The 14,609-nt window shown below is 40.9% G+C and overlaps 1 protein-coding gene and 1 non-coding gene across 2 annotated transcripts in view; both read right to left on the minus strand.

Moving 5' to 3' along the window:
* Window positions 1-259: 259 nt before the first annotated feature.
* RALA (RAS like proto-oncogene A) overlaps window positions 260-14,609 on the minus strand; it is a 71,598-nt gene continuing 57,248 nt past the window's right edge. The window contains exons 4-5 of the mRNA XM_075558181.1: window positions 12,621-12,795; window positions 260-2,267 (exon numbers count right to left, since the gene is read on the minus strand). Of these exons, the coding sequence (XP_075414296.1) occupies window positions 2,148-2,267; window positions 12,621-12,795 (295 nt within the window). The 3' untranslated portion in view covers window positions 260-2,147. The remainder of the gene's footprint in view (window positions 2,268-12,620; window positions 12,796-14,609) is intronic.
* Window positions 9,767-9,872, minus strand: LOC142457499 (U6 spliceosomal RNA). The gene has a single exon (XR_012786226.1). It is a non-coding gene; the product is annotated as a U6 spliceosomal RNA (small nuclear RNA).

Below are 14,609 nucleotides of genomic sequence, written 5' to 3' on the forward strand. Positions count from 1 at the left end.
TAAAGCAGTTACACAATCTGAATTTGAGGTATGTAGCCATCTGTGACTTTGATGATAGTACCTTTTATATAGCTGTGTACATGGGATTCTCCATATCCAAGCCTTGATGATGTCTAGAAAATTTGGGTTACCCAAATGAAAGCCCCAAACCGACAACACAAAAGAGTCGGCTCTTTTAAAAAAGCTCTGGTAAAGATACCCAGGTTGATAAACCCAAGCACTACATTACATTGTAAACATCAAGTAACACGACAGGCAATTTTTTTTTTAAAAAAAGGAAGTTTATTGGTCTTTAAATGGCTCAAATTGCAAATAAATGAACCGGGTAGTGGCATCAGCCTGGACATGTGATGCATGTTTGTCAGTTGGCTTCATAGCACCTCAGTACCCAGGAGAGGAAAGGTCTCAAAGCAAAGTCACAATGTTAGTGGTTAGGACCCTGGTTAAATAAGACTGCAGTGAGTACACATTGAGGCTGATGGGCCCGCACTGGGCCAGTGTTACACGGGCAACTTTAACTCTGCACATGGCATAGCCTATGAAAAATAAGAAATGAAAGATGTACATCTCAAACCTTTGAAGGACAAATATTTTAAATGACGAGCCCGATATACTATCAATGCATTGAGTTCCTAAAATGCCTATTTCTGCTAACTTAACATTCACCTCTGTTACCTGGAATGCCTGAACACATCTTTGACCTGTTGAAATTATGTTGTGAACAACAAAAAAGAATCTTTGTTCCATCATCTGTGCTGGTCCCATTTTAAAGAGGAAAAGAAACCTGACAGGGCCTGTTTCCCCCGGACACCGGACACTGTGTTCCCAACTAACGTGCTAGAGTTCTTCCAGTGGGACAAATGCACCACACAATGGCGACATAGCACACAGGCCTGACCTGATGTCTGGTCTGCGCATGCCAAGCATATTTTCTGAATTATATTCGGGTTTGACTATTTGGTACCAACTTTAGGAAGATGTAGCGCTAGTCTTTATTCTGAACACAGACAACTACCAACACTCCTCATAACTCCCATATTGTCATATGTTACATCAAGGGCACAAATTTAGAAATTAACAGTGACAAGCTCAGATATTTCCCCAAAGTGTCTTAGTGCAAAATGCATTAACGCACTAAGGGTGCTTTTCCTGTGCCTGGCTCCCACGCAATGAAGACCTTTAACCCTCTCGTGCTTACCACTCGCCACTGGGGGTTTCTGGGGACCACTGGAGCACACGTGGTACTGGACTCTTGGGGTGTCTGAAATCATCTGACGATTTCAGGTGGCCCTTTATTTCTAACTAGCGCAGAGTTTATGGACAGCAATCAAGGAGCTCTGGAACCTTATTTTCAAGAACCAGAGTATGGCACACATTTTAAATTTAGACAGACTCCTAGAAGACCGTATTTCTCAAGCATCTTCTATATAAAAGCTTTACTCCATAGCAGGCGTATATTCTCTCACCAGACCACATGGGTGAATAGGCCCATGGAGCCAGAGATGACACCCAGAAGGACATAACCAGGTATTTTTCGGTTTTTAAATTAAGGCATATTTAAAATGTTCATATACAAGTTTACATCACTTCTCTAACTTAATCACCAGGTAATGAATGCAGGTTCACAGATGACTTACTCTCAATCCAACAATAGCAACAACCATGCCAAACACTGGCTCTTCTACATTTGCATAACAATAGTTTAAAAAGTGGTACAGTTTAACTATCATGTTCACAATTGTCATTTTTCAAGGCAGTAGAAGACCAAGACATTTTTAAATGATAAAAAATTTAAGATTTCGAATAAGCCAGAGGAAGTGGCCTTTCCTCCCGTTCCCCACCACCTCACCTCTTTATCGAACAGTTCAAGGAGCCCGCCCTCGAAACACAAGCTCGCCCGCCACATTCAGGGCCTTGATAAATGTAGGCAATCATGAAATAGGTTGAACTTTGCTTCTTGGTGAAGCCACACTAATTTTCTTCAAAAAGTGAATTTAACCTTCACTGTAGTTCCAATTCATGCTTTTAGTGATACATACCAATTTCCAAAACATTAAAGTAATTTCAGTCAATTGAGCCTTCAATGGCAATGCTTATAAATTATATTTATTAGTATGGTCAAGATAAGAAAGGAGTTTGGGTTCTGATTATAAAATGCAGCATCTTTCTCTGATTCTCTTGGCTAAACTTTTCCTCTTCTTTTTCCCATTTTCTTTGCTGTCTTCCATTTTTCTGGCTCGAATTTCCCTCATCAAGTCAAAAAATACCTAGAAAATAATGGAAGAGGGTAAGCAAAGCAAATCAAGACAATATTTTGAACTTAGTAACTACTAAAGTGACAGCAATAAAAGTTAGTGTAAGGTTAAAAAAACCCACATTAAGAACTCTTGTCTGGGGAATACAGGAAAGGGAAGCATTAACTAAAGTTGGCTTCTCCAAGTATTTTGAAAAAAAAAAAGGGATTTTTTAAGAATGACACATTTTGGTTATAATGTTCACAAAATACAATCTGGTCTGTCCATCCCATTTTTTCAGATAAAAACGAAACACCCCAAAAGGGAGGAGAGCTCCAAACAGAAGTCAATGGATGGCATCTGGGCACTAGAAAGCAGCTTGCTCTGTTGTGACGTATTTGCAAATTTATCAGTTTTTGTCCGATGTCTAGAAGTTGGCACAATAATAAAAAAACTCATAGTACATGAATGGAAGAAGTGCATTTCAAGAACAAATGTTTGCATGAACACAGAAAAGGGCTGGGGAAGCAAGTACACACTGATCCGAAGGAATGTGTGTGTGTGACAGATGGATGAGCAACTTTATGTATAGCCCAGGGTTTTGTATTCTGGAAAAAAAATTCTTTCGCTAAGTTACTGTTGTATAAATATTGATTAGATTGGCTCCTCTACAACTTAATAATTGGTATTACTTTAAAAATTAAAAAACAAAATGTACCAAGAAAAATATATATAATGGAGACGACGGATGTTGTTAAATGAACAAATGCAAAGACTGAAGCACTTCTCCTGACATGCCCACAGCGCTCGAATGGAGACTTCAGCTGACGAGCGAGGTACAGAATAGTGCAGACAGACGGTGACCTGTGTGACCAGAAGAGGAATACGTATGTATTTGCTTGCATTTGCAAAAATATTGACAGGATAAATAGAAAACTAATAATCAAGAAGAAGGGAACAGAGTAGACAGGACTCTGAGGTGTCCCAGAATATTTCCTGTTATATAATTTCTACTTTGGAACTATAAATGCTTTACATATTCAAAAACTAAATTTAAAAAAGGAAGGAAGAAAGAAAAAGTAATCCTTACCAATTTGATACTCAGTAAAACAAATGAGTCTGTATGTGGCCATCCTGCCCTGAGATGCCCATCTCGGGGAAAACAAATGAGCCTATTTGTAAATCACATCGGTAAGGTAATCATAGAATATTAACTATTTCAAGAGGCTTTAAAGTGCAGCTTGTGGGGTACACATTTTAGAATATGCACTAAGGACAAAAGCAAACAAGAGGCGAATCTAAACAGAAATAAAACAGTAAAAACCTTGAACAGCATTTGTTTATACTTTAGTAGTCATAATGGCATTAATCTATAGGAAATATTTTACACGTATGGAAGATAATGCAGGAAGTGATTATGTCAATGTGGTTTAGGAACCATGACGTTTACTGTAAAAGATGAAATTACAAAACCAAAGAGATCGAAATCCTGGAATGTCAAGAGCTTCATCTCATGACCTTTTCCTCTTTGAGCATGTATTCCTATCAATGAACAAGTTAGTACTCTAACTGTAGTCTCATTCCTAACAAAGGGATCTAGAATTTCTTAGACTAATGGTTGATTTCTGTTCTGGAGAAAGGATATTAAAATTAAGATCTGTACATACTCGAGTATAAGCCAAGTTTTTCAGCACATTTTAAATGTAGTTTTGTGGTAAAATTAGGTGTCTTGGTGGATATTCGGGTCAGCTAATACTCAAGTATATACGGTAAAAAAATAAGCTACTGAAGACTAGTGGGCCGAGACAGATGAACACAGAGCTAACACGGCCCTGGGGGTGGTCCAGGTGGGTCACGGGTTGAACAGTTCAGAGCACAGTCAGCAGTCTGAAACCACCAGACATTCCTTTCTCCTCCCAGAAAGAGCTACCGTCTCAGAAACCCACGGGAGTAGCTCCACCCTATCCTGGAGGAGGTTCTCTGCATCAGAACCAACTCTACGGCAGAAAGCTTGGTTTTAGTGTGTTTTGAACACTAAGAGGCCCCATAATTAAAGGAAATATTGAGCATCTGGCAATATGAAAGAAATACAATAGACTAAGACATTGTGATAAATAACACCCACTTGTTACACTTCTGGCTAACAGGTGCCTAGGAATTTCTGAATACCTTTGCTTAAAATCTACTTCTGGAAACAACCATACCAACAAAATGAACTTATTACAGTAGTCCCATAACTGCTTTTTTTGGTACAGAGATAGCATTAAACATGGCATATTGTAAGAAGGTTTCGTTTCTAATTTTAAAAGAGTAGCTGTAATAAATTTCAATTCATGTTAAAAACGGACACAATAATTTTGACTAGCAAAAGCAGTAGGAGACTTAGAATGTTCAACAGCTTATTTATAAAGAAAAGCTACAAGAAGCTCTGGTTCAATCACCAAGCGGAAACAAATAATACATTAACTAGGGACAGAAATAGGGAATTGATTTGGATGAATTTAGATTTTTTTAAACAAAGGCATTTTAGGACAACATAGTAAACATATAACTTGCCCTTGTAATTCTAAACTAGAAATCACAGGAATTCCTTTTTCCCCCACACAGGTTAAAACCAAACTCCCTACAAAAACCAAACTAGACAAGACAAATAAAGTAAAAACATTGAGTTCAGAATATTTACTTTATTAGAACCGACGAAACATCTCTCTAAGAATCCTAAGTCTAAATCCTTGGATTCATCTGCCTTGTTCATTTTAAGTACTCAGCAGTTCAAACGAACTTTCAAATAGCTTAAGGATACTTTTTTGGAAATCAACACAAAAAGACAGTAAACAATTATAGGAATCTTTTTTTTTTAATAAGGAAAACGTTTTTCCAAGCAAGTCACACAACCCAGACGTCACAAAGGAAAATGTTAACACATTTGACCTCACACTTTTAATAATTTCTCCCATGGCAAAGGACAGAATAAATCCAGATAAAAGATGTATAGATTAGAGACAACATTAAAAATAAATACAGATGGACAACGAGTTAATGTCCTCAATATAAAGTAGGCGTATGAATCCAAACAAGCAATGACTCATTTGGGCAGGAGAAAATAATTTTACCAGTTTTACAAGACCAGCGAATCAATGAAAAGATGCTCTGTCTCAAGTGGTGTTAACAAACCCAGGGACAAGGGAAAAACATGGGACCCCAAAGGGTAGAGAAGTGGGAGTGGCAGGCCTGGTGGGAAATGATCAAGAGTAAGGTTGCTTAGAGAAGAGGTATACTCTAGCCCAGGTGGCGATGAAGCATGGTAGTGGGGCAGGAGGAAGGTCAAGGGAGATGGAGGAAAGAGCTAGGAGTCAAAGGGCATTCATGGAGGTCTAGACAAAGACATGTTCATGCAAATATATATAGGAGGTTGGGGAAATAGATCTTTGTGTTGATATTTATAGGTCAAGTATTAAGGTGGCGGAAGGACCTTGGGCCTCTACTCAAACACTCCCTCTATGCATGAATACCTTCTTTTATTAAATTGGAACTCTATGATGCTCACTCTCCCGACACAACGGCTGGAGCCAAAATGGGTGAACAAGTAAATGTGGTGAAGAAAGCTGATGGTGCCCGGCTATCAAAAGAGATAGTGACTGGGGTCTTAAAGGCTTGAAGATAAACAAGCGGCCATCTAGCTCAGAAGCAACAAAGTCCACATGGAAGAACACACCAGCCTGTGTGATCGAGTGGTCCCAAAGGGATCAGTTACCAGGCATCAAAGAACAAAAAATCATATCATTGACTGCACACCTCCATGATAGGATCGCCGAAGACAAATGGGTGCACAAGCAAATGTGGTGAAGAAAGCTGATGGTGCCCGGCTATCAAAAGAGATAGTGTCTGGGGTCTTAAAGGCTTGAAGGTGAACAAGCGGCCATCTCGCTCAGAAACAAATAAGCCCACATGGAAGAAGCACACCGGCCAGTGCGATCACGAGGTGCCCAAGGGACCAGATATAAGGCATCATGCAAAAAAAAAAAAAGATATAAGTGTGTGTATGTATGTGTATATATGTGTATATGTATATATGTATGTGTATATATATATATATATTATATTAAATGAAGGGGGAAGTGCAGAGTGGAGACCCAAGGCCCAAGTGTCGGCCAATGGAGATCCCCTCATAGAGGGGCTTAGGAGAGGAGATGGGTTAATTAGGGTGTGAGGTAGTATCGATGAAGAACACAGCTTTCCCCCAGATCCTGGATGCTTCCTCCCCCCAACTACCATGATCCGAATTCTACCTTGCAGGGCTGGATAGGACAGAGGCTGTACACTGGTACATATGAGGGTTGGAGGTACAGGGAATCCAGGGTGGATGATACCTTCAGGACCAAGGGCGTGAGGGACGATGCTGGGAGAGTGGAGGGTGAGTGGGTTGGAAAGGGGGAACTGATTACAAGGAGCCACATGTGACCTCTTCCCTGGGAGAGGGACAGCAGAGAAGGGGGGAAGGGAGACCCCGAATAGGGCAAGATATGACAAAATAACGAGGTATAAATTACCAAGGGCATATGAGGGAGGGGGGAAAGGGGAGGGAGGGGGGGAAAAAAAAAGAGGACCTGATGCAAGGGGCTTAAGTGGAGAGCAAATGCCTTGAGAATGATTGGGGCAGGGAATGTATGGATGTGCTTTATACAATTGATGTATGTATATGTATGGATTGTGTTAAGAGTTGTTGGAGTCCCTAATAAAATGTAAAAGAGGAAAAGAGAAAAAAAATGATTAGGGCAAAGACTGTACAGATGTGCTTTATACAATTGATGTATGTATATGTATGAACTGTGAAAAGAATTGTATCAGCCCCAATAAATTGTTAAAAAAAATAAAATAAACAGATAAAATTATAAAAAAAAACAACAAAAAAAAAACAAAAACAAAAAATAATAAAATCCAAATCTGAAGGAGGGAATGAAAAAAAAAAAAAAGAAAAGATGCTCTGTCTCATTAGCAATCAGGGAAATGCAAATCAAAGTCATGACTTCGTGATGTGAGCAGTGATTAATAAAGGCTGGTATTGGTGCCAGTCAAGTCATGAGGGGACTGCTGGGAGTGCCAGGGCAGCTGACCTGGAGGGCAACTTGGGATGACTGAATTTTACATGCACTCCCCTTTTCCTGCTTGCATGACGCACCTGCAGAAAGCTCACTGCGGCATTGCTTAGAACGGAAAAAAAAAAAGCCAACAATCTAAATGGCACTAATAGGAAAATCTGATTAAGGAATACTTCATAGCTTTTAAATATGTGGTAGATATATATCCAATAACATGGTAGGAGGTACACGAGCTTGTTTTGCTATGTAATTTAAAAAGCATGCTCAAGAAATACATTGAATCCAATTTAAATGGGGGGGAGACAGGGAACCAGCTAATCTACACTGCTTAACTTAAAAAAAAGTGTGTGTGTGTGTGAGTTGAGGGGTGGGAGTGTGGGGGTGGAGAGCTGGAAAGACATCTAGCTGGTAGCAAAAGTTAGCTATAAGGAAGGTAGAAAAACAGATGGGTGAAGGACGACTCAGTTTTTATTGTTTATTCTTTTGCATTATGAATTTTTCCTTCTACCATAAGCATGCACCAATCACTGTACATTAAAAAAGCAAAACAGTATTTTCAAAAATAAACAGTATATTTCTACTAAGATTCATTTTCCAATATAAAATTAGCTTTTTTTGACATAATAAGCCATATTTCCCCTTTTGGTCTCTATTTGTTCGATTTCCCTACAATCCTCCCAAGATGCGCTTTAAAATTAAAGGCAACCTTAGAGGTATAACTTAAGGAACAGAAGGGTCCACATGAAGGCACCTGGATGAACACAGTACCCAGGGAGTACACAATAGGTTAGCCTGGTCTTCAAGTAATCTCTCTGTGACAGGTAAGCAGGAGAAAGGACATGGCCATGGCTCTACAGCTCTGGTGGTCATGGAATCTTTTAACAGAGTAGAATTTCAAACTTCCATTCATTGGTCCCATTTGGAATTCAGATATGGCTAAGGTACAAGATCATATGGGGAGCGAATTATCTGTTCTCTGTGACAAAGCACAATACTTTGTAATTTAAAAGAAAAAGACAATATTAATACTGGAAAACTTGTGATCAGGCCTCTAATAGTGGATGATAAAAAAGCCAAGTCAACATAGGTTATTCCAATGATTACTGTGAATAAAATGAGTAAAGAATGGGGCACCAGTGTTGCCCATTCCCAAACTATCGGAGGCCACTATCCTCAGCCCTGATGCCTTGAACTGGTTCCATGATCTCCCTAGCCTCTGTTTCCTCCTGTCAACATTGAGCACCAGTATCTGTGCCTCACAGGGCTTGCCGTGGTGCCTTTTTTATAAGCACTTATTGGTTCTTTTTATAAGCCCAGGAAATATGAGTTCTTATTACATCGATTATTTCCTGAGCAAAACAAAACAAAAATCAAGTGACAGCCCAATCTTGGAGCTTGAGTTGTTGCCACCCACTATTTTAATTTAGCCACCGAGGCCCTCCACTTCTCTGGCAGCATTCTCCAGGATGCTGAAGCCCATGAAATGAAACCAGAGTTTTCAGCATGACCTTGTATCTTAGCTGATTGATAAGCACAGCCCAATTTAAAATGGTTTTCGTTCACAAGAGGTGACCTTGATTGTACTTTTCAGATTAAATGGCCACAGAGAGATTTCTGATTCTATGCTTTTTTCAGACCCTTGCCATTCCCCATGCTTTCCCCCCCTGCCCTGAACCTAGGTGAGACTGAGTGCCTCCACCGATAGAATGAGGCAGAAATAAAGTTGGGTACTTCCCTGTACACATCATAAAAATTGCTATGACTTCTGTCCTGTTCTTTCTTACTATCTCAGGGCTCTTCTTCTTGGAACTCTCTACCGTACTGTGAGGGAGTGCAAACCAGCGCTCACAGAAAGACCACGCGAAGAGGAAGTGAGGCATCCTGAGACACAGCCAGCAGCAGCTGCCAGCCGTGTGAACAAGGCTGTAGAATCTACGTTGAGATGTGCCCGTGCCCAGACCTCGCTTCCTAGCCGAGGCGCTGCTCATTGTGAACAGCGACAAGTCATGTCCATTATGTCCTGTCCAAATTCTTGGCTCACAGAGGCTATGGGCACAGAAATGTCCACCAAGTTTAGGGTGCAGTCTGCTGTATCGCCACTATAGAGTCATGTGAATTAACTCAGCTCAACACTTTTTCTTAAAAAACATGTGTATGTTTAAATATTCAAATACAAAAGTACAGAAGAGTATTTGCAATAAAAAGGGTATACACCTCTAGCTGAGTTCTCTGGTGGTTACCAGACACCAGATTCCTAAATATCCTTCCACTGTGTACATATGTGTAAGGGAAACAGAGATGGCAGCAGACTACAGACATGATTCTGCACCTTGCTTTCCCCCATCTACATGATGTTAAAGAACATTCCAGTTCAGCACAGTCAGTCTTACCCTTATTTTAAATTTTTTTCAGCCATTTTATTGACGTGCACAGAAAAATACGGAGCGCTTCACAAATTTGCACATTATCCTTGCACAGGGCCATGCTAATCTTCTCTGTATTGTTCCAATTTTAGTCCATATGCTGCCGAAGCAAACACCCTTTATTTCTTTTTAATTGATGTACAGTATTTCATTTTATGAGTATAATGAGTATACTACAATTAAGTTAGTCTATTATTAGACATTAGGACTAATTACAGTCTTTTGCTTCTAGGACAATTATTGGACATATATTTATGCATGAATGTATGCTTTGATCAGAATGAACTTTTAAAACTTGAATCGCTGGGGCATAATTTTGATAGATAATTGCCAACTTGTCTTTTCACCAACATGAGAGTTGCTGTTTTTCTACATTCTTATGAATAGTCTATTGTCAGCCTTTTCCTTTTTTTCCAATGTGACAAGTGAAAGGTGTATAATTATATATTTAACTGTATTTTTTGTTTTAGAAGTGGAGAACTCCAGGGTGGTGCTGTATGTTAGGTGTTAAGCACCGAATCACAAGGTCAATGGTTCAAATCAACCAGCAGCCCAGAGGAAGAAAGATGAGATTATCTACACCCATAAGATTTAATGTCTTGGAAAGCCTATGGAACAGTTCTATCATAAAGGCAGCACTAGATAACTTAGATAGGTCTCTTTTAAAGTTTAAAGGCACTTAGATTTCTTTCTGCAGCATGTTTGTATTTTGACCATTTCACATTGGGCTGTTGGTCTTTCTTGTACCGTGCTCATAATGAACACCATCTTCTGTCCCTAGCCAGCAGATGACCCCCACAGGCATTTCATTCCCGTGTTCCTCACGCGTCTTTTAGAATGTATTCTTCAACCAGCTCGTGACATCAATGAGGAGGAATGCTAAGAGCCTGAGTGCTGCACTGTTCGCTGCTGCCTTCCAAAACCCGACACACTGAATCTCAAAACACATTGCCCTAAATTACAGCGAAAACTAGAATATTCAGTAGAAACTCATGGTACTCATCCACGTACAGAGCTCATGAACCTAAAGGAATCTTGCTGGAAATGCAAATTCTCAGGCCCCACTCCAGACCAAATGAAACAAAATCTCTCGGGGAAAGAGTTGCTGTGCTTACAGGCGATTCCTCTGAACATAACAGTTTGAGAGGCGCAGCTGTGGAGTCTAGACATCCAGGATGAATACAGGTCCCACCAAGACTGTAACCCTTGCAAGATCCAATTATTTTTGCTTTGATTTTTTAAAAAAGTGTTTTATTAGGGGCACATATAACTTATCACAATTCATACATACATCCATGGTGTCAAGCACATTTGTTGCCATCATCATTCTCAAAACATTTGCTTTCTGAGCTTTGATTTTTTTGATAGTACGTGATTTCATTAATGAACAACATGCTGCATTAAGCATTTCTGAAATTGTGTAATAAATTTGGATTTCGATACATATTAGAGGGGACACATGTCTCTCTGAAATCTACTTTCTTAATCTCTTGACAGATGCATTCAATGGAGGGTGTCTGAAGATATGTTATTAGTGTTATTAGCTGGAACATTAGCTTGAATCACTGCAGCAAAGGCAACTCCAAATAACATCCAGGAGCCCAGAAATATACTGACATGGTTCAGATACACAGTACCTTTCATGACTCACCTACACAGAGTTCCCACCTACATTTTCCTCCTCTGGACTTAAGTGGGCAGCTTCTTTCCTATTGACATGCAGCCATCCAGAGGCGACTTGACTGTTTGAAATGGACGAAAGGGGCATGTGCCGAAAAGTACTATTTTGTCTCTACGAAGATTTTGCAGAACTTATACTGCCAGGAAGCGTTATTTCATGTAAATATCCAATACCCAACTCCCAGCATTGAGTTGATGCTGGCTCATGGTGACTCTGAAGGAGAGGGCAAGACTGCCCCTGTGAGTTTTCGGGTCTGTTACTTTCTGTGGAAGTAGAAAGCTCCTTCTATCTCTCAAGGAGTGTCTGGTGGTTTTGAACTCCTAACCTGGTTAGCATCCCAATGCGTAACCACTCCACCACCAGGGCTCCTCACGCAATACCCTATAAAAACTGTAATGCTTGTGTACATGCCTGTTTCTTCCATTTCGAACAGTCATACAAGGGTTCTCCAGATGGCTGTATGTCAGTAGGAAAGCAGCTGCCCAGTGAAGCCCAGAGCAGGAAAATGCGGTGGGAACTCTGTGCTGGGGGTGGCGAAAGGGCTGAGAACCAGGGTGCACAAGTGGTGATGACAGATTGCTAGATTAGGGACAAAGGGGGTTGTCTTTCCAAGTTGAAATGCACTTGGGAGGATTCCAGAAATTAGGAGGTCTCCCCAGGAAGACCCACTTTAACCAGTGAGGAAATAGGGGAAAAGGTGGAGGAACACACACAGAGATTCGGGGAAGGGGGGGAGTGTAGAGGCAGAGCTTCTAGAACCCTCACATCTGGGAAAGCACCTCCACTTTGGAGAACTTAATGGGATCAGAAAGGAAGGAGGACAGAGGTAAGGAACTTCAGTGCTGGTATCGTGGGATTTACACAATTCTTTACAAATTATCTAGCTCATCCAGGTAAGAAAAAAGGGCAGGGATTCAGGTCAGGAATCCTGTTAGCACTGAAAAAACAAAAAAGCAAACTATTCAGCTGCAGTGCCTCATGCTTGAACACCTCTTGGGAGCACATGGAAAAGTAAGAAACTCCTACCTTGTTGTCCTCGAGCATTCAGGGCTGATAAGGACCAGCACCTATTAAAAAGCACGCCACTCTGTGGACGTCTCAGACACTCTAGACAAAATGGGGCCGAGTGAAGGCACGCCACCCTACTTTTAACACGAAGTCACAGGACTGAGTCACATTTTACCTTGTCAACATTAGCTCGCGTTTTTGCGGATGTTTCCACATAGTTCACATTCCATTGATCAGCTCTGGCTTTTGCCTCTTCTACAGAGACCTGCCTTTTATCTTCTAAGTCTGATTTGTTACCAACCAGCAGAAACGGTACATTCTCATCTTCTTTTACTCTTAAAATCTGCTCCCTGAATAAAAGAAAATCAAAAGAAAATGTTAGTTTTATCTTTACATAACAAATAGCTGCAATTAGCACTGACTGATAATGTGCATGTTACTATCTAATAATGACAAGCTCTTTTGTTATATAGCAGTGGTTCTATCATCAATCACGTCAATTACATAATCACTTCATTAAATACAGTGATACGGAAAAAAATACAGGCATACCTTAAACTCTGCTTCCCTTCCCCAAACAAACAAAAACAGATGAAAGGTGTATGGCAACCCTGTTTTCAGCAAGTCTGTATTTCCAATCCCGTGTACTCATTTCATGTCAGTGTTACCTTCTGGTAATCCTCACTACTCAAACTTGTTCACAATGTCATCGCACGCTTCATGCACTGCCAGACCTACTGCGGTTGAGTTGATTCCAAGAGACCCTCTAGGACGGAGCAGATGCCCGGTACGGTTTGTGAGTCTGGACATCTTTACAGAAGGAGGCTGTCTCATCTTTCTCCCACAGAGCTGCTGGTGGGGTAGAACCACCAACCTTCTGAGTTAGCAGCACACCACTTAACACTGTGCCACAGGGCTCCTTCATGGGCTGCAGCATAGTGTGACCATAACTTCTACATGTACTGGGAAACCAGGGGAAATCATTGCAGTGACTCACTTTCTTACAATATTTACTACATCAAGGTGGTCTGGAACTACACCCCCGTGTCTCTGAGGGGCTCCTGTTCACTGACAAAGATGTGTAACCCTAGCAGTTAGAGGGGCAGATGGAAGCATCAAATGCAACTGCCCTTTACAAGCTGCTGCTCACTGACGGGTTTTAGGAGCAGAAACAGTTGCCCACTACCGAGTTCCTCTTGTTTTTATCCCTCGGGAAAGGGGGGAGGAGGCCAGATCTGTTTGGGAACATGATCTAGTCAATGGGGTAATAATAATAATATCCTTATAGGGTTGCTATGAGAATTAAACTATACAATGTTTATGACTGTGACTGGCATGTGGCAAATACACAATTCATGCTACTACTGACGGGCCACTGAATGTTCTCTTGCAAAATCAACAGACCTGAGACGTCTGTAAGAGACTTCCATTTATTACCTTGGTCTCTTTTAGCCCCCTCTCTTGTGAAATTATTTTTTAAATGTTGAAAAGTGCAGATATGGCAGTATTTTAGGCAAAGAGAACAAGAGACTATGAAAGGGCTAAGTGCAATGACACGGAGCCCCGTTGTACAATGGCGGCGTGCACCTGCTCACAAACGGGGCAGTGACAAGCTCATTACCACGGGCTCCCTGGGAGGAAAGACCCAGTGATCGGTTTCTACAAGGACTGCAGCCTTGGAAACTTCATGGGGCAGTTCTCTGTCACATAGGGTCACGATGAGGCGATTCAATGCAGGGGTGCAAAACACCACCACAATAATGGAGGAGCGAAGTTTACAGGATTTTGCAGAGGATCTAGCAGTGAAGTCTGAAAGAGTGAAAATCTCCATCATGACCGTCTGAGAGATGGTTTATTTTGTACTCCACAGGGAGTGCCTCTGGGACACCACCACCCCCCTTCACTACTTCTAACATTTTGCTGAGGGCTCATGATGTGTCAGCAGGCGCTATTGTAAATCCTTTCATACATCATCCCATTTAACCTGCATCCCAAACCCACGATTAGTGTAATCGAAGAGATAAGGCCATTTCTTTCATCTAAGAGAGGTTATATAACTTGTTCAAAAGGTAACTGGAAGAATTTAGATTTCAACCTGGGCAATCAAATGCTCAGCAACTGTACTGGATGCTATGGTACTTCCCCAGAGTGGGATATGGAGGGA

This window comes from Tenrec ecaudatus, chromosome 9 (genome assembly GCF_050624435.1).
Source record: "Tenrec ecaudatus isolate mTenEca1 chromosome 9, mTenEca1.hap1, whole genome shotgun sequence".
Taxonomy (NCBI): Eukaryota; Metazoa; Chordata; class Mammalia; order Afrosoricida; family Tenrecidae; genus Tenrec; species Tenrec ecaudatus.